A 23,098-nucleotide genomic window follows, 5' to 3' on the forward strand; every position below is an offset into this window, starting at 1 on the left:
AGCAGCATTTATTTCCCATTTCCCCTTCCCTCACACAGACACAGAAACAACAGTGAAGCCAGGTGACAAAGAATCGCATGTTTCGCTGTGAAAAGCTACAGGACCAAGATAAGTATATTAGAATAATTTCCAGTTTGCACTGGGAAAGACATTTTACTTGTTTCACAGGTCAGACTGTTGGAATGGGAAGTAATCCTTGTGGAGAAGAGATGCATTTTAGCAAACATTGTGTGCACCTCTGTTTTGCTTTGGGTTTTTTCCTTTAACAGTGGTATCTTCCAAAGCTGAGAAACATGTGAACAATGAATTTGTTGCTGATTGCTGGGCATTCTACTTTTACCATTTTTCTCTAAAGATTATAGGTATGGCTTGCATACATGAGATTTCTATCATTCAGCTATTTTTATCCCATTCAGGTATTTTTTTACAAATGCAATAAACACAAAGTGAAAGGTCCAGTTGTTTTGGAAGGAAGAGGGAAAGGAAGGATATGGCTAAATGACAAATACATTTTTTGATCGATTTAGTCGTGAAAAAAATTACTTCCCTTTTCTTCCTTCTCCCTTAACAATTTTGTATTGCTGTTTGTATCAGAAAAAAATTACAATGCCCAGGTATTCATAGTTCAGATTCCAGGTTCTTCAGTTTCCTGAATGTATAAAATCTCCACAGAAGCCACCCTCTTCCCACAAAGAAACAAGACAAAACAAACAAAAAAACATTCATCCAAATAACTTTAGGGACAGCACATTTTGTAGCTCTGTAATGGGAATCTGGGATGAAAAATGAGAAGACATTCCATGACATCGAAATCCAAGGCCAGCATCTGGGGTTCTCGGCGCCTATCTTGTCCTAAAAATAAAGTTATTTTTAAGAATTAGAGGAAGAAAGAAGAAAAAACACCACTACCAGGAATCAGCCTCAGTCATCTCATGCATCTGCACTCAGCTTATTGGCAGCAAGGCCTGCAGCTGAGTGTGTCTGCTCTATGAAGATGCCAACTGACATCAGAGAGCAATCGCACAACGTGACAAAATACCCTTAGTCAGTCCCAACCCCACAATCTTACACTCAATGTGTAAATGATGGAGAAAACATGGGAAACAGGCATGGGAGTCAATATAGTCATCTCACATATGCAGCTATGGTAAAGACTCAGCTTTCCAGAAAAACAGTCCTGTTCCTGAACCGCTAGACAGTTTCTCCTACTTCATTTATTCTTCTGTTACGGGTAGTCAGTCTCCCATCAGCAACATTTGAGCACAGGGATTTCTCTTAGCTAACATCTAGATTTCAGGCAGGATTCAGTTCCTGAACTGTAAGCATCTGATGCAATCTGAGATCCCCAAGGCATTCAGAACATCCCCATACACATGGCAAATATGACACAGGGTTCGTGAGAGTTTTGTCCTCCTCAACATTGGCAGCTGGACTCACTGCATCTATGTCCGTTCTTCAGATGAGGTGAATCACTCTGCATGCTCCATCTAACTGGACCTCTTTTAGGTCTGGAAACAGAGATACCCTGCTTTCATGTAGACACTTACTTGTAGGCATCTTTATCTGATGGGAGCCGTGGAAGACTATGGCAACGTGTCAAATACTGATGGCATATTCTAGGATTTCACATGAGTTCAAGCCACAGTCTGCTGTGGACTCTGCATCCCATCTGTGAGGCCATGGATATCTGAGACCCCTGAAGCATCTAAAACAACACCAAGAACCTACGTGTGGGACACCAAATTGAGCCTTTGTGTACACACTGTGGACAGCCCCTCCAGCTGTACTGCTCTACTACTTGAGCTTACAGTTTTAAAGTTAAATAGGGTATATTTTTAAAACAAGGTCTGTGTTAGAGAAGTAGGTATCTGAACAATTTAGACAACATCCAGCTTGCCTCCAAGGATGTTCCTTCCCAGCATTTTGTGCTGTTTGATCAGCTCCCATGAATGGATACGCACCCAAGAGATACGCCATGAGATAAGGTTGTCTCTGCTCATCACACATTCAGTTGCTTGGCAGGGGGGGAGTTGTGTGCATTTCCTTCACAGGGAGGGCATGTAGTCCACTGCACATATCCCACAGTTCTGCTCCACACTACGGTGGTCACTGGACCACAAGTAGGGTATAGTGCTTTCTGCCTATGTGAGAAAGGTTAATGTCTTCTGATGACCATGTTTTTCCCACTGAAGAACGTAAGGAGTAGATGTGTAACCAATCTGGGAGTGTTTCCTACAGCAATGTCGACTGTGAAGGAAGACTAGTTGGCTATAATCCTGAAGAACACCTGACCTTGGCGGGCTGAAAAAAACAGTTGGAAGAGTCACTAACTGAAGATGTAACTGATTACGCTATAAATAGTACATAGCACCTGGGGACAAGCCAGTGGAGGGGCTCTATATAAGAAAAGTCAATACGGAGCAGTCACAACAACTATGCTTGAGAGAGAAAAGGAAAGACACGGTTCAGTTCTTAAATTGGGATACAGCTCTAGCTTTCCTCCAGCATATGGGAATGGCCAAGAAACACGAGCCACTACTTTATTTTTGGACTCAGATCCAGATTCCCACTGAGTTCAAATCCAGTGTTTTGGGATTTGTTTGTTATATGCTCTATGGCAAAGGGCCATCACCCTTTCAAGGGTAAAGCCTGCATCTGTCTCCCTAAACATGCCAACAGCAACACAGCAGGGAGTGGAAGATGTCACCCCTGAATGACGCCCATCATGGCTCATTGGCAAATCAGTGGCACATCGGTTCCCTGTGAGTCAGGAGCTCTCAGCTGCCTTTCCAAACCTGCCATAAGCAAAGACACTTTTGCTGACCCTATGCTGCAGCTCGCAGCCCTGTGCCAGCTTTACAGCTTACCAGTGCTCACTTGTCTTCTTCAGTGGCTGGCGTTGCTTTACGTCACTAGAAAGACTTTTGGCATCGGAATGTGAATTTCCCATGGCAGTGGGTTTAAGATAGAATTAAGGATTGAAAATATCTCTAAACAACAAGTAAGGATCACGCTAGCTGTGGGATTACCCACTATGGCTGTGGGCCAGTCCAGATCTTTGGAATCAAAAACTGGGAGCCAGTATTGGAAAACTGAGTGCATGTTCAGTGAAGATAAATGCCTTTAAGAAAGAAAACTGGACCATAATAATAAAAAAAGTCAGTCGTCTTTTTAGGCAGTTTACATTTTGTTCAATTACATATTAGAACAAAAGTCCCGAAGACCTGCATGTGACTCCTAATTAATTCTCTCCCAGGGTGCCAGTGAACATAATCAAAAGTCACCACACAGCAGACAGGTTTCAGTGGGCTGGGATAATGTCAGTTCCAAAAGCAAAACAAAGCCAGGCCTGGTCAGGACAGAGTAGAAAAAGAAACCGAAGCAGAAGAAAAAAAAAAAAAACAACAACCAAATAATACCCAAAACAAACAGAAAAAATCTGAAGGAAGCCAATGCTTTTCCTAGTCAATCAGATACTTTGCAGAATAGATGGGGTTGGTTAACCCTCAGGTCAGACTTTCCCCAGGAGCTGAGCAGAGATAAATAATGGTGAATGCCAGTTGAAAATAGCAGGTACCTTTTCCAGGAATACAAAAATAAATTATGACCAGGAAATACTGGAAATAAAGTTCAGCTCATTTGCAAGGGCGAGACAGAGATACCCTTAATGGTACTGTGGTTTGGAGAACACTATTGAATAAAGCCAGAAGATGTGCTGGACAAAGCCCACGTCTTTTCCTGGAAAACCAACCCATTTGCCAGATGTTGGGAGCCAGATTTACGGAAGGCCAGTAATTATCCTCCAAGTGTAGGTTCAGCAACATAAGCATGCATTACTCCTCCTTATCTACTTTTCTTTGTATTTTTTGCCTACTCTTTCTCTAGTCAGATCAATTCTATCTCCTTGCCTTTTTAGGAGAAGTCTAGGAGCAGGGACTTGCAAGTGGACATGAAAAATATGCAGTCTTTGAAGTTTCCAGTCAATCATAAAGGAATAAACACTTATTCCTTGGAAATCAAATCTTTTTAGGATGTATTATATTGGACTTCTAAAATAAAGGTGTCCAGATTTACCAGACAATTGCAGAAAGGTCACCGATTTTCTGTGTACTTGGTAGGATGAATATAACATTTTACTCATTCCTGTCCTAATTCTTTGTACAGCATGCTGAAAATATTCACTCTTTTTGATTACTCACACATTCTTCAAGCTTATCTCAGATGCAAAAAACAAAATAATAGGATATGCAAGGAGGACAGAAGAGACTCACCTGGCATTCAGTTAGCCATGATGTGTTTCACAAAAGCTGGAAACAAGAAAAAGAGAAGGATCATTTCTCAATTTCCCTTCATTGAACTCAGATCCTGGGTATCTCAGATCGATTGTTATTTAAAGTCACTATTCTTCTGATGCAGTGCAGACCAGGTCACTTTGCAAATAAGAATCCAGATACCAGGTGCTAAATACTTTGTAAGTCCTTAGGATAATATACGTACAGTGCAGTGTGGCCAGCAGTCCAGGCAGCTGGTGGAAAGGAACAACCACATCAGTTGGTCCATAGCTTGCTTAATCCCTTATCCTGACTGCCGTATAGAACTGTCTTTCCAAAGTATACAGCCATGAGAAACCCTGGGTCCTCATCCTGCAAGGCTTTCAAGACTTCAGCACATGTCTACTAAGTCAGGAGGCACTGAAGGTGCCTCTGGAGTGAACCTCCAGCATCCACAGCAGGTCACCAAGTCAGGTATCATGACTGTATCTCTCCAGTGAACTCAGTTTTAGAAGCAAGCAAGGTATTTCAAAACCAAATTAAGTTTTTGTTTCAAAAAGTTCTGGATTCCAATTTTCTCCATTAAAAAAACCCCATTCATTATATCTGATTATGAAATTCAAAAGAGAAAGCAAAAATACATTTCGCACTAAGGAAATATTTGTTTCCTTCCCAATAATCTCTCCAATTCTATGAATTTCTCTGAATTCAGCATAAGTTCATGAGTCATTTGGGTAGGTTGAATCTGCAGATTTCTACCAATAAACTACTTGTAAGAAACGTTTCCCTGAGCTCAAATCACTGCTATAGCATTTTTAAGTAGGAGACCACCAACCCAAACTTTCATAAAAGGTTCAGTGAATATGACAGACCAGCTAAACCACCAAGGTGATACAATTGCCAGTCACCGGTTAGCCTTAAGAAGGACTCAGCTGTGTATGATAATGTGTGTTCATGAGCCTTATTAGAATTTTGTGATTTTATTGAACAGCCTGAAGCATCTAGGCTTGCAAGATGCAGGAGAGAGACATGGTCCACTTCCTCATGACCAAACCCTTTTATTCTGTCTTTCTACGATAGCCATGAAATAAAATGGAAGATCTTTGGAACGTCTTGTAGGATTCTTAGGAGAACAAAGAAGATGCTAAGGATAACATTTTTTGCTGAATTTTTGAAAGAAAATTTATTTTTTTATTTATTTTGAAAGAAAATTTATTGACTTTCTGTAAGGAAGTCTCAAAAGGAATGTGTATCTCTTTTTGAGAGGACAAGGAACTGTGGGAGCAGGTAGAAAAAATAATTTTTTTTTTTAAAAGGCATACAAAATAAGAATATACAGCCCCAACTCCTGAAAGGGCCATGGCCAGCCAGCTATGAAAAATACAAGTAACGTTCAACAGATAGAGTATATCAGATTAATTATGGAATCTGAATTGGTCTAAAATTTGGAAAAGCACACATCCTGATCTTTGGGAGTCAGATCTTCCACAGGCTTAAATTTTCTCAGGATAACTCAGGACATGGTTTAGTGGGCATAGTGGTGTTGGGTTGACAGTTGGACTTGATGATCTTAGAGGTCTTTTCCAACCTTAATGATTCTGTGATTCTAAGCCTTCAAACATGAGCACTGCTCAGAACGGAGTGATCATACCTACCTTCATAGTTGATGCAACCATTGGCATCTTCCTGACCAGCCATTAGCTTATCAACTTCCTCTTCAGTCAACCTCTCCCCTGGGTGGAAAACAAAATACCTGTTCAGTACTGCTGGTCTTTTTAAGAATTTAAAAAACACAGTTCAAAGAACCAAAAGAGAGTGAGAGAGAAGAGGGGGAGATTTTTTTTTTTTTCAGTTTGTAGTGCTGACTGCTTCCTAGCTACTTTAGTACTTGCAAACTTAGAAAATTTGATCTGAAAACCAAAAAGACAGAATAAATATGGAAACCCACATGATATCATGTTCACATACTCATACTTCTAAGAATAAGCTTTCTCTAAGTGTCAAATCCTGAAGGCTCTAGTCACTTTTTAACCAAGTCCTCACTAAGCAAACTCCTAGTAGAGTCACCAACCAGTTTGCCTCTGAATTTGAGGTTCAGGAAGATTCCAAGGTGAAACTTAGGATCTCTGATTTGGATCAGTGATCCATTCAATTTAATTTAATTATCTAAATATTAGTTGCCTATTTGCCTGTGGGGCTTCATTCAGGTTAAACAGAGATCAACCTGATCTATCTCCTTATTCTGATATTAGGCACTGATTTTAGGATGAGGTCAAATGAGTTCCAGAAATGTAAGGGAGAAATTTGAGGGTGATTTCAGCTGAAATCATAGAAATTAAAATAAAATAAAATGCTTTGGGTGTGCCCTGTTACTCATGTTGTTCCACTTTTCCATCAGTGAGTTCTGGCACATGGGAACAAGTCCTCAACTGATGTGAACCTGTGAAAATTCAACGGATCATTTGAAAATTGAAGAGTAAAGCGTGTTAATTTACAGAATATTTGTCTGTGCCTAGTATTTGACAAGTATTTAGAGACTCCACTCTGAACAGAACTGTTAATTCTTAAGATTTAAGTACTTCCTCTTGGTATTTGAAAAGCAGACATTGCCACATTGTTCGGGGTTACTGGAAATAGATGGGTAAGTACAAAATTATTTCTTTCAGTACTGTGAAACTCATAAAAGTCCCCACAGTGGTTTCTTTGTCCCAGGTAGGGTTAGACAGGGCAACAATCCTGACCCTGTGGGGTTTTTTTTTCATAACTGAATTTGGTCCCCAAACCAATCCCATAGCATCAATGATAAAAACAAAAATAGCGCTGCTTTCTTTTCTTATTCCTTGTGTCATTAACAGGATGGACGTGTCATTGAATGAAAACTCCTAGGCATAAAAGGTTTGGCTTTCTGAATCGATATGCCAGGTCAAAACCCATCGTTGGAATCCTTTGGTCTAAATCAAATCTCTTTTGTAAAGGCTCAACCTTTTTTTAAAATAGCAGACAAATGTTAGTAGAAATGGCTGATCATGAGAAATGCTTACTGGATTCAGATGACATGTCAGTGCCTTCTAATCCAAATTGGAACCCTGTCATTGAGTTACAGCCAAATTTTCTGTCCTGCACTCATTCTGTTGTCATCACTCTCTGTGAAAAACTGAGCTTCTCAAGTCAAAATTTGAGAGGACAGAGAAATATTGATCCCTCTTTTAAAAACAGGGGCTTTCCATTTCAGAGACACTTCCATTAAACAGATGACTGATAAAAAAGTGCTTCATCTTAAAACTTTTCTTGAAGATGCAGAAAAATGGAGACAGATGTTGAAGGAATAGATGGAGGTTCTAATGTTTGGATAATTTATGGTGAAGAAATATAATATTTATTGGAGAAATAAAATACTAGAACAAGGGAGGAAGGGAGGGAGGGAGGAAGGAAGGAAGGAAAGAAAGGAAGGAAAGGAAGGAAGGAAGGAAGGAAGGAAAGGAAGGAAGGAAGGAAGGAAGGAAGGAAGGAAGGAAGGAAGGAAGGAAGGAAGGAAGGAAGGAAGGAAGGAAGGAAGGAAGGAAGGAAGGAAGGAAGGAAGGAAGGAAGGAAGGAAGGAAGGAAGGAAGGAAGGAAGGAAGGAAGGAAGGAAGGAAGGAAGGAAGGAAGGAAGGAAGGAAGGAAGGAAGGAAGGAAGGAAGGAAGGAAGGAAGGAAGGAAGGAAGGAAGGAAGGAAGGAAGGAAGGAAAGGAAGGAAGGAAGGAAAGGAAGGAAGGAAGGGAAGGAAGGAAGGGAAGGAAGGAAGGGAAGGGAGGGAGGGAGGGAGGGAAGGGAGGGAGGGAGGGAGGGAGGGAGGAAGGAAGGCAAACATTTGAGCTGTAGGTCAGTGATTTTTAGCTTCATTATTAAGGAAATTTTTTTAGTCTGTATAAATGAGGACAATGGATAGCTGAAGTTTTGCTCGGTCATTTTCTTCATAAAGATTACCCATAATGAGACAAGCTGAGTGGGAAAGACCTCAGTGATGAAACTTCATGAACAAAGTTTCACCTTACCCAGTGTAGCCAAAACATGGCGGAGTTCAGCCCCCATCACTGTTCCATTTCCCTCCTTGTCAAAGACACGCAGACCCTCCACAAAGTCCTCATATGTACCCGTGTCTTTCGTCTTGGCAATATGCTGGAGCATGGGCAGGAAGGTCTCAAAGTCGATCATCTTTGAGTTCATGTCTACAAAGGTACAGATGGAAATTAAAGTTTTGGTAGATTCTGGGAGAGTTGAGAGCTAACCATGGGGCATCCACCATGGGTAGGTGATGAGGGTAGAAGAACTGCGGCAATAAATGCCAGCTACAGGGGAGAGAAGAGCATAGAAATATCATAAGTACATGTGGAAGAATGGATAGTCAGAGTGGGAAAGGGGTCTGGCAAAGAGAGAAATATGAGTTTTTAATAGGTAGGTAGGTAGGTAGGTAGATAGATAGATACCTCCTAGTATCTGACATACCCAAACATCAAGGAAAAAAATATTGTTAAACTCCCAAGGCTGTTTCACGCAAAATCAAAGTATGAAAACTAAGCAGAAGACAGTGGGAGAAGCTCATTCCCAACACAAAATCAGCTTTGCTTTGCAGCCCTATAACACAGAGATGTTTACAACCATACTGGGAGAGGAGCTTCAGAGCAAATAGGCAGGACCAGGGCTATGTATCCCATTTTCATGATCCTTTGCCTTTCAAGAGCATTAGAGGGCATTTTGTTCTCATATGACTTTTTGTCCTACCTGCCACTGTGTCATTGCCATATTCTGACACATCATAGTTGTTGAGTGTGGGCCTAATGTCAGTTCCACCTCAGGGGAAGGAAAGGACAGAAAAGTGGTCTAGAAAACACCTGAATGTAGAGATGGTCTGAGAGAGATTTTGTACGTTCTGAAGAGACATCCAGTGTATGGTGACTGTTGAAGGGAGGTATTACTGCAGTCATTATAGACCTTCTAACACATACTTTTGTAGCACAAGCTGTGTCCTCACAACCAGTCTATCCCTTTGTTTTTTTGGATGTCTTCACAATGCCTGTGTTTGTGGTAAACACACGTGAATGCCTGTCATCAAAGCAATTTTAAAAGGCAAAAACTTGTTATTGTAAAACACATTGATGCACAGGGCCATTAAATTAATTCATTCTCCTAAATTTGAGACAATTATATTGACTGCAAGATCACTTTTTTCCTCATTTACTTTTCTGCTAATGATTTGCAGAGGCTGTTCCATATCCTTTGTTACTTCACAATTAATCTTCCCATCAGAAAATGGAGACTTCATCTGCTTCAAGAATACTTCGTGGAGTGATCATTTTTCAAAACAAACACAGAGGAGGACACCAACCTTCTGGTTTGGGTCTGCCAAGCACTTTCATGACCTCAGCCTGGGTTGGATTCTGCCCCAAAGCTCTCAAGACATCTCCACACTGTGCATATGTGATTTTCATCTCAGATTTAGGAGTCCGGTCGAAGAGTGAGAATGCTTCCTTAAATTCTGGAAGACAAAAAGATTAAATGAAATGCATGCCATGCTCCCTCAGATAAAGTCAAAGCAAGCCTAGACCTTCCCCCTAACTATCTCTGCCTGACCCTTTTATTTTGCAGTTTGGGAACAAGTTTGATGAGCTTTGCTGTTGCTGTTATCTGCAGTGTTTGTGTTCCTCCTTCCCTGCATTTTCCGGTTCAGTCAGGGAATGGAATTGGAGAGGTCAAATGTCCTTCTCATGGTATTTCCATCTCAGCTAACATCAGGAAGTGCAGAAAACCTCACAGAAATGATTGCCCTTGAGAGCTTTCCAGCTCATCAGGAGCACTCAGGATGGCACAGAATTCAATTGCAGTTCTACTCGTTAGTTAACTGGATATTGGATTCAGCATTAGACACTTAGAGAGCACTGACACAACCCACCGACGTAAAGGAGAACCTCTATTAGCAGGTAACAAGATATGCCATGATAACCTACTGGAATTATCACACCACAGTCTATTAGTGGGGGAGGGTGAAGGTATACAGAAAGCCTTATTATTTATCAATTGTTGTATTTAACAGTGACAAGGAGCAGATCTAGAAGAAACTTCTGATTTTTCTTTTTTCTAACACCGGTCTAACTGCACCTGGAGAAGTAAGGTTTGGTATACCATCAGCTACCTACAGCAGGCCAGGTCTCATGTGTGGAGATGCAATCATTCCCTCCAGTGGTTTTGCATCTTCGTGCTTTCCCCTGTGCACCCATGCAGAGCTCTTCCCCTTGCAAGACAGCCAGCTCCCCTCCACCACATCCTTGTGAACATATCCTCATGTCTTCTCTTTACTTCTGGCCAAAGAGGGAGTCCCTTACCATTGTGAGCGGCAATATCTTGGCAAGAGCATTCCCATGGGAGAGGGTCCCTGTTCTACCACTGATTACGTGTAGGTGTGGCACTGAGGGATGTGGTCAGTGGTGGGCTTGGCAGTGCTAGGTTAATAGTTGGACTCGATGATCTTAGAGATCTTTTCCAACCTAAATGATTCTATGATTCTAATTAACGGGGTCAGTGCAGGATGCCAGGGGAGATTTCCCCAGGCACACTAATTACTCAGCTTCGCCTCTCTCCACTGGAGGTGCAGAAACATTGCAGAGACAGAGCATCATCTCGGGGACAAGCAGCAGTAACAGGCTGGTATCCCCTACTGAACACACGGCACAGTGCACCGTCTGTGAGTGATCACAAATATGCCTTTGGCTTTAAAGCTGTGAATACCCGAATCCTGCTGTTACCCCTCTGCATGTTTCCCTCCCACTCGCCAAACACAGCGAGGATATCTATTTTTCCCTAGATCCTGACTCATTCAACCATTCAGCCATGGTTGAATCTGCATGCTAGATTTTCTCCATCTTTCCCTTCTCAATTCCTTCTCCTCCTCATTATTCCACCTCCCTCTTTTTTCTTTCTTCTTCTTTGCTTATTTCCCTCTTCTAATGTTGCTGGGTTTGCCTCTCCTCCTTTCTCCCTCCCTTGTCATTTTTATCATACCACTCATACCTGACTCATTTCCTTCCTCATCCAACACTTTCAAACAGTGATGCATTTTCTCATTGTGGACTAATTAACACTTCCCTTGTTTTCTTCTTTGCATTCTCCTCTTTGCTCTCTATTTCTTTCTCTCCCTGCCTCTCTCCCCTGGATCTTTGCCTCCTCTGTCCCCGGCAGGAGCCCAGGTCCCATCGACAGCCCTCACTCCAGCAGAGGGCAATAGTGGATTTTCATGGGCTCCTTGTTGACAGTGGAAGGGGGCCGGAGCCCCACTCCCAGCTCTGTCCTTTCCTGGGGGTCTCAGCAGCTGAGGTGGATGAGAAATACACCCACGTCCCTCAGCTACTCATCTGCCTGCCGCTTACCCGCCCCCTGAGACCGATTGCCTGGGCACCCTGCGCACCACCTCCTAAAGGTTCACGATTCGTCGTAGTTACCAGCAGATCACATTTCTCTTTTTTTTCTTTTTTTTTTAATTTAAAATCAGATGTAAGTGTCTCTCACCAGAGCACTGATCTGTGCATTTGGAAACCCCATTTTGTCAATATACAGAAGCAGCTTTTTTTTTTTTTTTTCCCCCATTTGCATTTGCATTTGCTGGCTTAATGCAAGTTTCCATCAAAGCAATGAAACCATCATGGCTATGGTCTTCTTTGCCCTCCTGCTAGCCGTTAAACCACTGGCAGGAGCAGTGTATATTTTCACATGCCTAATTGCTACCTATCTTCTCGTCTTGAATAGCTCATATTCCTCTCTTTTGAGCAATTTAGGGGGCTGAAGAGGCGAGGAATTCAGTTTCATAAATACACTTTGCCACAACCAATGAATTCTACTTGCAGATGAGGCAGGAACACATGTAAAGAGGAGTGTGTGACACATGGCTTCACCCGCAAACCATTCTCCTGAGAGTCATATTTTGGGAGCTAACATAAAACTGAATCCTTGCAGGGAAATAAGCCTGGTGCAGTAAAGTCTTTTCCTTAGCAAGAGGAAGACATTCAGACTACCCTAGAAGATAGGGCTGGAAATGACCTTGAGATGCTGCATTGTCTGTTTCTCCTCACCACCTCATTTCAGAATCAGCTGCCAGAAAACCAGCTGGGGTCAATGGTGATAGACCGATGGCCAGCAATATCTAACACATAGGATGAACTTCCTATTGATCTAGTTTCAGCTGACAAATGGGGAAGCATATAGTCTCACTGAGACATCTAGGTCCTTATCTGGTCAACAGAGAGAGAGAGAGAGGTGATTATTATATATTAGAGGTCTTTTTTTAAAAAAAAACACATATAAAGGTATGACAGGTGACCTTGACCTACTGATGACTTCCTGAAAGAGGAAATTTGACAAAAATTAACAGTACAGTGCAGAGCTGAAAATGAACCCAGAACAAAACATGTGCAACTGAAACCCAGAAGAAAGGAAGACCTGACAATCCTGGAAGTTTCAGAGAGTGAGAAGAGAATGGGAAGGAGAAAAGAAATAAAAAAGATCTATTCTAGAGTTCCTGTGAGTCCCAACTCTCAAGTCATGCCAACAGCCAGTATAACAGCTATGAATCATGGCAAGTGGTGCTTGCTTTCTAACCTGTGTTTTTAACCTCAAAATAAAACAGTTCCAAGCACTATAACACTGATTGTCCACTTTCTTAAACTGCTAGCATGCTTCTTGGCATGGTTTTGACATGTGCAAACTAGTAGAGAGGACAGCACGTGCCAGGGACAATCCAGGGACAACTGTGGACTGTGCGGTAGATACATTTCTACATCTGAAGCATCTAAGCTCTACCTAGGAGTAAATATCTACCTAGAAACTACCAATCTGTCTGCCTACTCACTGATGAATCGAAGAATATTATAAAGGTCAGGTGAAGGCGAAAAAAGCAACAACAAAAAAAAAAAGAACCAGAAGAGGCCAGGAGGAAAGGAATTGAGGAGCTGACTGATGAGCAGTGATCAGTCCCCAGGTGATGGTCAGGCCCTTAGGCACTCCTTCCGGCAACTGATGGCAGAACCTATGAACCAACTGTGGGATTAACCTTGAGTAGATTTAACGTTCCTCCCCAGTGCTAGCACACACTATAACTGTTACGCTGTTGTAGCTGATGTGGAGGTCTCATAGTCTTTCTCACACAATGTTATCTGCTTCTGGCCACATGGCTTTCCCTTTGATATTTCAAGGACATCCTATTTCCCAAGTCCTGGATCCCCAACTTTTCTTTGTGTATGCAGTGAGTACAGCTGGACCAGAAAGCAGCTGTAAGAAAAAAAAAGAAGAAAAGAAAGAAGATGCAACTTTATCTTTCTAGAGATAGTCTGCATCTGCTGTAGACCTGCTACCTTTTATGGCAGCCCTGTAGTTGCTCCAAATTTGCCATTTCTTAGCCATTCCGATGGGCTGATGGCCAGACAAGCATCCCATTTTTTTCTGAATATGTCTTTTTTTCCCCCTATTCTCTGATATAGTCTCTAAAGCTAGTTCTCCTCAGGGAGAGAAAAAATAAGACATAGAAACTAGGTGGGCCCTATCCAGTCCCCAAAACTCATGAGAACTGTTGTGTGCTGCTGGAATAGTTCAAAGATTTGTGGCTCAGAACTATGCCTCTCCTATGGTTCTCCCATGCCTTTTGGACTGGAAAAGGGGCAGATTCCCAGAAATTAACAGTTACCTCCAATTATGAGTTACTTTTGACCTGTTACTAGAAAATAAAAACTAAAGCCATTAAAGGGTCTTGAAAATCCCAAGGTAATGTTGGAAGTCTGTGGCAAAGCCTCAGTCTCTAAGATACTATGGCATTTGGTTCCAGTTCAGAAAATCATTCTTTCTGTATCTCTCCTCTCTGAATCAGCCTGACTAGATAGCCAGTGATTTATTTGTTTTTATATCTGGTCTAATTAACCCATTTTCTGATACCATCTTTCATAGGCTCTACCAAGTTCTGCCAAGTGTTTAAAGACCAAAGCAAAATTCTGCCAGATATTTGCCTCCATCTATCAATTACCCCTTTAAGTAAGTGCAGGCTGGTCGTTGAGGAAAAAGGGGACAGAAGCAGTGGTAGTGTTCCCAGGACTTCATGCATGAGGTTTCAGTATTAGTTTCTTGGACTGGGACAAGTGGTTCAGAATCTAATGCTGATGTTTTGCTTTGAAAGAAAAAAAATGCCTTCGCTGTCATTATTTACTGGTTTCTGGAGAGCTGTCACAAAACTGTAATGCATTAAATTCTGATTGAATACAGGGAAAAGTTCTCAAAAGCAGAGTTGTGAGACTATCTCTTGAAAGGATTGGTAATTTGTTAGTGGGTTTTCTTAAAGAAAGAGCATATATTTGGACTGAGGTTTTGGGGGGGTGGCGTTTTTATCTTTTTTGTTATGCCTCATTGGCAGTAGAGCTGATGTTTGCTTTAATGAAATAAGCACTTGCTCTGCATGGTGCATGAATTTCCCCCTTCTCTCTGGACCAACTCAACAGAGGATTTGGAGGAGGGATGGATCTTGAACAAAGCCATGAATTAAAACACAGCCTTCGTAAGGTAGCTCAAATACCACACCCGTGTTCACTCCAGCACTTGCCAGTACCTCCCAGTAATGGTATTTACTGTGCACAGGAGAGAAACACATATTCCTCACCTTCAATCTGATCAGGGGTGAATTCGACCTGAAAGAGACAAAGAATAAGAGTCAGATAAAAAACAGAAAACTGAAGCAAATAAGAAGAGCACTGGTTTAGTCTCTGTCATCATCCTGGCTGTGAAGTCCATGAAAAAGACTGTCTTATAACTCTAAGAAAATAATTTTATAGACCCCATAGATTCTTGTTCTTTCCTCCCCCACCTTCCCTATTCCAGCCCCACCTTTAGGACCTCTTCGCTCACCAGAAGGCTGCAGATGCCCTTCATTCATTCTTCTGCTGCTCCTGTGTTCCTGCTGGAGTCTCTTTCCCCTATCCCAAGTAGTCTCTTTCCCCCATCCCACCCTCTGGATGCCCTCTCCAGAGGTGATTATGGTAGCACCATGGTAAATCCCAGGCTACTTCACTGAAAGGGTTTCACCTGTAGACAGATAGGGATCTACTGTCCATAGTCTTTTCCAGTGGAAGATCTAGGGGGTATCAAGTGAAGCTGGCATGAATCAGACTCAAAGGAAAGTGAAGGAACTGGTTCTCTGCCCTTACATCTGGATTGTGGAAAGCTGGCCATGGGATACTGTGGATGTTCACAGTCTACCTGTGTGTTTAGGGTCACAGGACCATGTCCTGGAAAAGAAATCCATTTCTGTACAGTACAAAACGTACAGAACTACTTAGCTTAGGAATGCCCTGCTTGAGGTTTAGGCGTGTGTTTCAGGGAAGTTTTGCCCAGTTATTGTACCTTTTCCTAAAGCATCCTCTAATAACCACTGCTGTACTATATTGGACAACTCTCTGGACCTTGCTCTGACTCTGCCATCTGTCTCTTGTTTTCTCATCACTTCATATTTCCTCCTGTTTCCTATGTTTTGGGGTTGTCTCACTCCCTATTTTTAGGTGGCACAGCCCTCTAGCAGCTCCAGACTCCAAAAATGCTACAAATGCTACAAGATGCCAAGAGGCCGATGCTGAGCTCAAATGCAAAAGAAGGAAACACAAAGTCAGAATGTAAGGTCCAAGCTTCTGAATGAATAGGCACAGGTCACAAATGTGAATTTACACCACAATTTACATCTGCCTCTCATGGAAGACCAACAGGGTGGTGTCTCTGCTGATGGGGACATTTCTGCACTATAAGAAGACTGGCAGATTGCCGTTATGGTGAATACATAAATAAAGATAAACCGTATTTTGGTATGCATAAACATGCAAATACATACATGCAAAACATACATTTGGGACAGTCCTAACAGTATATGAATGCACACCCTTGGAAGCATTCCTCTGTGGACATATACGACCTTCCCCCCTCCTCAACGTATGTACAGCCCCACATATTTTGAGTCAGATTTTCCTTATGAAGCCAACCACCTCATTGTTTGTATCATATTTTGTTCCTTGCTAGCAAAGCAGCCAAGTGGAACAAAGGCATAGTGAGAACCTCAAACACGAACTCCCTGTCTCCTTGTTTAAAGGTGAAATGTAACGTGACACATCCCTTCATCATCTGCTTGGGATTTTGATAATATTAAGAGGTGGAGTTGTTGTAACTCCCCAGCTCTACAGCCAGGATGGCTCTGACATAGCAGAGCATGACAACACCAACCTCTTTATTCTACCCAGAGTTCAGTGGACAGCCCTCAGATGCTCTTCTGTCTCCAGATACCCTGAGCAGCACAAGGAGCTCTAGCATTCATAAGACACCATGAGGGCCTACAGGGAAGATACAGACAGCCCAAAACTCATATTTCCTACCAGTGTCCTGCCTATCTCTCCCCACCATAGTGTTTCTGAGCATCTGCTGGCTTAGGAGAAGGAAGAACCAGAAAATATCTGGTAGGCTTGGAAGGCAGGACTCAACACTAATCCTGTAATTGTTGAAGATCGGCCATTATTTTTGTGTCTGCCTGGTTCAATCCTTATCTGAACTAGCTCATTCAGGGGATTACCACTTTGCAATTCTCAGTCATGATTTACCTTGACTGAAATTCAATTAATAAAATAGTTACCTACGTGTCAGCCAGGAGGCTGTCCAGAAGGAACCATTTAAAGAATGCAAGAAAGGAGTCCCCAGAAGAATAGCAATGTTCTCCTTTTTCCTAACACATGGAGTGGTCCAAACACACCTTTGTTATGAAGACTATAGTAACCTAGATTGGGTCCTGTCCCAAATCCACATACCTTAGTTTAATTGGAAATAAATAGCCATTGGGGAACACATTTATACAGGTGCATTGTCAGCAGCAGTCTTACGCTCAGTGTGTCTAATTATATCAAGCTTTGAGAATCTGAGTGAAGCTAATTACATGTTGAGTTTATTCAGGCATCAATAGCCAGTGAGGGTGAAACAAGGCCAGAGCTGCTGGCAACTCATGTTTAAATCACTATGATGGATTGCTTTTGGGGAAGAATTCCTCTCAGCTACACTTAGATGCAGACATTCAGTTGTGTGAGTGACCCCACATTTGCTTTATAGCAGTAGAAGGGAACAGGCACTTCTAGGGTGTGATTTGACTTGTTTTAGGTCTATACTTGGGAAGAAGATGAGTTATGCTCTCCTTTTCCCCGAGTGGATCAATCAGTTCTACAATGCCAATAACAAGAATGTGGGCAACTAGCACAGATGTAGATGGCTTTTTCTGATCTGATGAGTCCCACCTCTAAAGCGTGAGCTAGCCCTTTGGCAGACTGCAGATCAGGAGAAACTGCAAAACCAGAGCAAAAAAATGATGACTGCAAATTCCCAAAATGGATCAAAGGGAAGGTTTGAGTTGAAGGGCTGAGTGTGCCTCACCTCTAATCATGGCTCCTATAAAAAAACCACCCAGAGCTGGAGGACCATGCGTGACAGCTGGCAAGGAGGTGGCAGACGGTTTGACCAGACCTACCACCCAGGCATGACTTCCTCTCAGGAAAGCTGCAGAGATGTGTGGGTGGTGGCTGCTGCTATTTTCTCCCTCAGGACATACCACCATGGAGTTGTAGGGAAAGACGAGTCATCATTTACCCAGCCACAACATTTCATTGCACATGGACGGAACGAACCCTGGGTTATGTTTAGGCTGAAGACAGCTGGGGGTTTTTTTTCCCTCCCCTCTTCCTCAGAACAGTGGGGAGCACACAAAACCAAAGACATGTCTGTACACCAAGAGCAAAGGTAGAGTTGTCCATGAAGACTCCCCCAGAGACCTCAGGCAGGAGGGATCCAGAGGACAGGCTGTAAAAATTGTGTCAGGCTAAGCCAAGCAGTGGACAAATGTGTCCCAATGTGTTGCACCCAGAAACCGTGACTCATATCCATGCTCTGAAGCAGCTCTGCGTCTGCTGCTCTAACGCAACGGACATCCAAGGGAGTGAAAGCCCCCAGTGGCATCTCTGATGTCCAGATCGACTCCTGCCTCCAGGTACTTACACCACTGCACACAAGCATCACCCCACACATCGCTGAGCCTGGTCAGCAGAACAGCCCTCATCACTCAAAGCTGGAGTCTGCAAAACCTACTCACAGGCTTAATGTGAATTTACTTTCCCAGATATGGCTTTACATGCTCCAGTTCCTTGGAAGTAGACTGGGATGATTTTCCTTGGGGTTTTGTTTGTTTGTTTGTTTTAAATATACTGTCACTTCAGAAGAATTGAGTTTCCCCTGGTGTTTTTTCTGTTGGCCACTGAGGTTTTACAGCCAAGGACATTCCTATGAGTTCCGAGCATCCACCGCACCAAGGTTCACAGTGGTGGTATTTGGTACAAATCCATATGAGAGCCAGAGCTGCTGACTGCTAATCTCTTTCCTCTTGTCTCCTGCCCAGATGTGTGGCCTGTGCTGCATGTTCTTTGAAGACACCAGACGTCTGAATTAAAGTTCTTTCCATAACAAACAGGGAGCATTATGCCAGCTTTCCTGTTGTTTTAGCAAACTTGGCTTTAGGTGACCATCACCTGGTCACTGGTGACATTAGCTGTCCCTTAATGCTATTGTCTGCTTTGCCTAAACAATGGCATTAAGCTGGTTTTGTTCCAGAGACACCAGGAGGGATGCACGCACCCCTTGGCGCTGTTAACGTCATTCACAGCTTCATATCTCAGGGAATTTTTTTTATAAACCCGAAGTATCTCAATCAAGCACATAACTCTGTGCATGATAAGTCAGACATAACTAAGTCTGAAATAAGTCCTATTAATAAAACCATTGCTAACCGCCAGTCAAGAGGTTATCTAAGGGAAGCATTTAGACAATGCAAGCAAGAAGCCCCTCCAGAAAAGAAACAATATTCTTCTTGTTTCATAGTACAGTGAGGAATCCTAATACAAACAACAAGGTTTTCACTTAGCCATGCCAGGGCTAGTTTTAGAGAAGGAAAAGTTTTTTTTTTTTTTAATTATTGTGCTCTTGGGAGACCGATTTAGGAGGCAAAAATACAGCAGATGGAAAGAGGCCCAGAAGGCCATCGAGATCAGTATCACTGTGTTGAGGTTACATTTGTGTTTCACAAGCATGTGTTTTTTTCCACTAAGACCTTTTTAAACCTATTAATACACATCATCCCTATCATGCCCTCTCCCATCACTTTCTGCGCAGAGTAATTATGATGTACATAAATTCCTCCACTGCCCATGGGCAAATCTTGACACATGGTCAAGTCTCATAGAGCTCCAACCCTTACTGTTGTTCGATACTCACTCCTGATGTCTCACCTCTGACTTCTGAAACACCTTTGGGACATCTACATTTAGCTCCCAGCATTGCCCTAAGAAATTTGCTCATTATTTCTACTCAGCTCATGGTCTGATGGGAGTGGAGCATAGTATAGCATACAGACTCTTCACTAGTATATGAGCTGTGACACATGACACTACAAGATGCTCCACCTGGTCTTATGGGGAACAGCTGAAGTATAACTAAAATTTTGCAGACTAGAAATTCAGCCATAAAACTCTACTGATACTCTGTTTTCAGTTCTATGTTTGGTCCCCAATGTTTTCAGAAGGAAAATTATTTCAAGTTGGCCTGAAATGAAAGGTTGTTTTGGAATGGCAGAAAATATATTGTTTGGAAGTCAAATAGAGAACTGAATTGTTGACCCTTTACAATACCTAACTATACTGGTAATGAAAGTGAAGTGAAAATATAAATCAGACATTATTTTCAGCTGAATTGGTGAAGGTTTTCATTAAAAAGATACGTATTTCAAAATCAGGAAAATGAGACAAAGTCTTTCTCAAGGTCATGCAGAGGATGCTGCTACATAAGGAATTACACAAGCACTTTTTTTCTCCAGCCTGCACTCTTTTCCACCAAAAGATGGATCCATCTTGAATCTTTCTTTTATCTGGGTTTCCTGAGAGCAGTTACAGCAGTATATTACCACTGCTCCTACTATAACTCCAGCAGACTTTATGGCTTCTAGGTCCCCGCTTTATTTTGGAATAAGCCTGGATGAAGTCTGCCATGTTGTGGCTTTTGATTCACCTGGTCCCTCAAGAAATGGATGCAAAAGCCTCGTGTGACGGAGCCGTGGCTGGTTTGGGGTTAGGAAGGTTTGATTCTCAGGTCTGGGTCTCAGAGTCACTCCATGGGATGCTCCCAGGTGGCGACAGAGCTGGAGAGGGGGAGAGCTGAAGCAGACCCATTGCACCGAAGGTGAGTGGGAAGTGAAGGACTGTGGAGAGATTGAGAAATGGATTTGGGGAACCCATGAGGTTCCTATCCTAAGTAAAGAAATACGGCACAATCCTGAACTTCAAGACCTCAGACTGAATCTGCTCCGCCATACTCTGAATATCCTGAGTGAGGAACTGAGTGAGGAATCACAGCCAGATGAGTCTACAGGGCACAGGCTCAGCTTTGCACTTTGTAGGAAGCTTGTCCAAGCACGTGGCCACTCAAAGCAGCCTCACCTTTGGTGCTGATGCTCTGCATCTTCAGCCTAAGCCAGAGCACAGAGCTTCGCATCCCCTTGCTTCTTGCTTTCCTGCAAATATCTTCTGGGGGCTGAAGGAGCAGTGTGCTTTTCAATCAGTGTGCTTTTCCAACTCTGGTAGTAGCCTACAAATTGATAGCCCGCTTTCTCAAATGGGGAATGCATTGCCACAACTTTCCAGACTGCAAAGGGAAATTCCAGAGCCTCGACAGGAGAATGACACAACCGTTTTGGAGAACTGAGACAGCTTCTGGCAACGGCCAGCACCAGAAATATAAAACACTTTGTAGACTGACTGTTCTCCCTGTAGCAACATGGTTTTGGATTCTCCAGCCATTTATTGATGTCTGGCTTCCCGCCTTCTCTGCAACTCCCCCCTTCACCAGCCTGAGCAGCAGATGTTTGTTCAGATTTTCACAACCATGGAAGAAATTATAAAACCTAAAAAATACCCTCTATTAAGCCCTGGAGGGGAGCCTGGGGTCAGATGTTGCCTGTGCCGTCTGCCTGAAGTAGATACTAGCTGTGGGCTGGGTCTCTGATGGAGAAGAACCCCAAGGGTACAGCTTGTGGACCACATTGCAAGACTTCCTGGGGGCTTCAGACCCTCAAAACTCCTGGTAAGTGGGTGCTAAGAAGGAAAAAGGCCCGTCTCTCAATCCACATGCTCAGGGACAGGTGGACTCCACCGTTCCACACATAATTATGGGACAGCATTGCACTTGTGCCTCTTGCAACATGATGATCTTAAGATGGAAGGTCTCAAACCAGACAGGGAAAATTAGTGACCAGATAACACATTTGGTAGATATGATATGTTGGAAAGTGCCCAGGAAAAGTTAAACACTTCTGTATTTAATTCAGTAAACAGCTTAAATTAAGAAAAATTATTATTATTATTATTAATTATTATTATTGTTACATTTATTATTTTGACATAAAAACCTTTAAACCTTTCTCTTTGCCTGTCATTTCCTAAATCGAATGTTGTGTCTTGTAAATACTGGCAGCTTTTTCTTACCTCTTTTTAATTTTAAATTCAAATATTTTTATATAGAAATGGCAGATTTCATAAAAGATTGATTTAAAGAATCCAACTCCCCCACATTATATCACTCCAAACCCTAACAAAACAAATCTTTCTGGGCCGAACAAGTCCATTTCGAATTGCCAGAAAAGAATTTTTGTGGCTTTTTTGTGTGTTGCTGAAACCTCATCCTGAAAATTCAAGCTGTTTTCTTCTAATATTTTAATTCCCCCACCAAGCCTAAAAACAACCCCCCTTTTCTGAACTAATTTTGCTTTCAGAGACAGAGTTGTGTAACTCCTCTAGGTTGCTGATTGACGTGCCAGTCATGTTAGTAGTGAATGAGACCATATGAGGCATTTAGTTGGACTAAGTGAAATGAGTTTGACGGGTCTCAGGAAAGACGTAGCAGAAAGACATCTGTAAAGCAAAAACCTCCAGGAGGAAAAGGAGTCTTTTTTTGGATGTGGAAGCTGAAGCTTCATACACAGCGAGGTCCCTCAAGAAACAAAACACCTTGGCAAAGTAACTGCACCAGCAGCACCAGCCACCACAACTATCTACCGTGCTTTTCTTCCTCCAAGGTCTAGTCTGACAGTGTTTTGTGACACCCCTTTCGCACTCGTCACAACCAGCTCCTGCTCCAAGGATGTTGGAGGCGGATTCAGTTGCCGTGTTTATAAAGCGCTGTCACCAAGCAGCACGGCATTTGATGACATTTCATTTCTGGACAGAGAGGGGTGTATTTGGGGGGGCGTTTCTTTTTGCAACCATTAAATCAAAGAGAGAGAATATTTTTACCCCCTGCTAGGCTGTGGCTGTTACCTACTAGTCAACACTAACCACAAGCATGAAATGTTAGAGCTATTTTCCTTACCAACTTACAGCCCAGCAATAGACACAAAAGAGCTCCAGTGTCCTGAGTAGAAAATATGAAGGTTTCCCCAGACATACCCTGACACAATCCCACACTGTGCAACATGATGCAAACATCATGTAGATGTGGCACTTCAGGACATGGTTGAGTGGTGTTGGGTTGGTGGTTGGACTTGATAATCTTAAAGGTCTTTTCCAACCTTAATGATTCTGTGATTCTGTAATCACTCTCTCTCAACTCTGTCCCAAAAGTGTTTGTTTTCTCCACCATTGGCATTGCAGCCACCACCACCCCAAGCCGTCCCAGGGACGGCATGAGGCCAACCACCAGCCCCCGGC

At 42.6% G+C, this 23,098-nt stretch overlaps 1 protein-coding gene across 2 annotated transcripts in view; it reads right to left on the minus strand.

Moving 5' to 3' along the window:
- Positions 1-4,278: 4,278 nt before the first annotated feature.
- The window catches only part of MYL3 (myosin light chain 3), a gene marked incomplete at its 3' end in the record, with an annotated part of 35,101 nt that continues 16,281 nt past the window's right edge, over positions 4,279-23,098 (minus strand). The window contains exons 2-6 of one of the 2 annotated variants that reach the window (XM_081996727.1): positions 14,938-14,965; positions 9,637-9,786; positions 8,306-8,479; positions 5,927-6,004; positions 4,279-4,307 (exon numbers count right to left, since the gene is read on the minus strand). In XM_081996727.1, the coding sequence (XP_081852853.1) occupies positions 4,279-4,307; positions 5,927-6,004; positions 8,306-8,479; positions 9,637-9,786; positions 14,938-14,965 (459 nt within the window). Of the gene's footprint in view, positions 4,308-5,709; positions 5,784-5,899; positions 6,005-8,305; positions 8,480-9,636; positions 9,787-14,937; positions 14,966-23,098 lie in introns of those variants that run through there. The other variant, XM_081996726.1, reaches the window with a different exon arrangement.

Source organism: Phaethon aethereus (assembly GCF_964289735.1).
Source record: "Phaethon aethereus genome assembly, chromosome: 2".
Lineage (NCBI taxonomy): Eukaryota > Metazoa > Chordata > Aves > Phaethontiformes > Phaethontidae > Phaethon > Phaethon aethereus.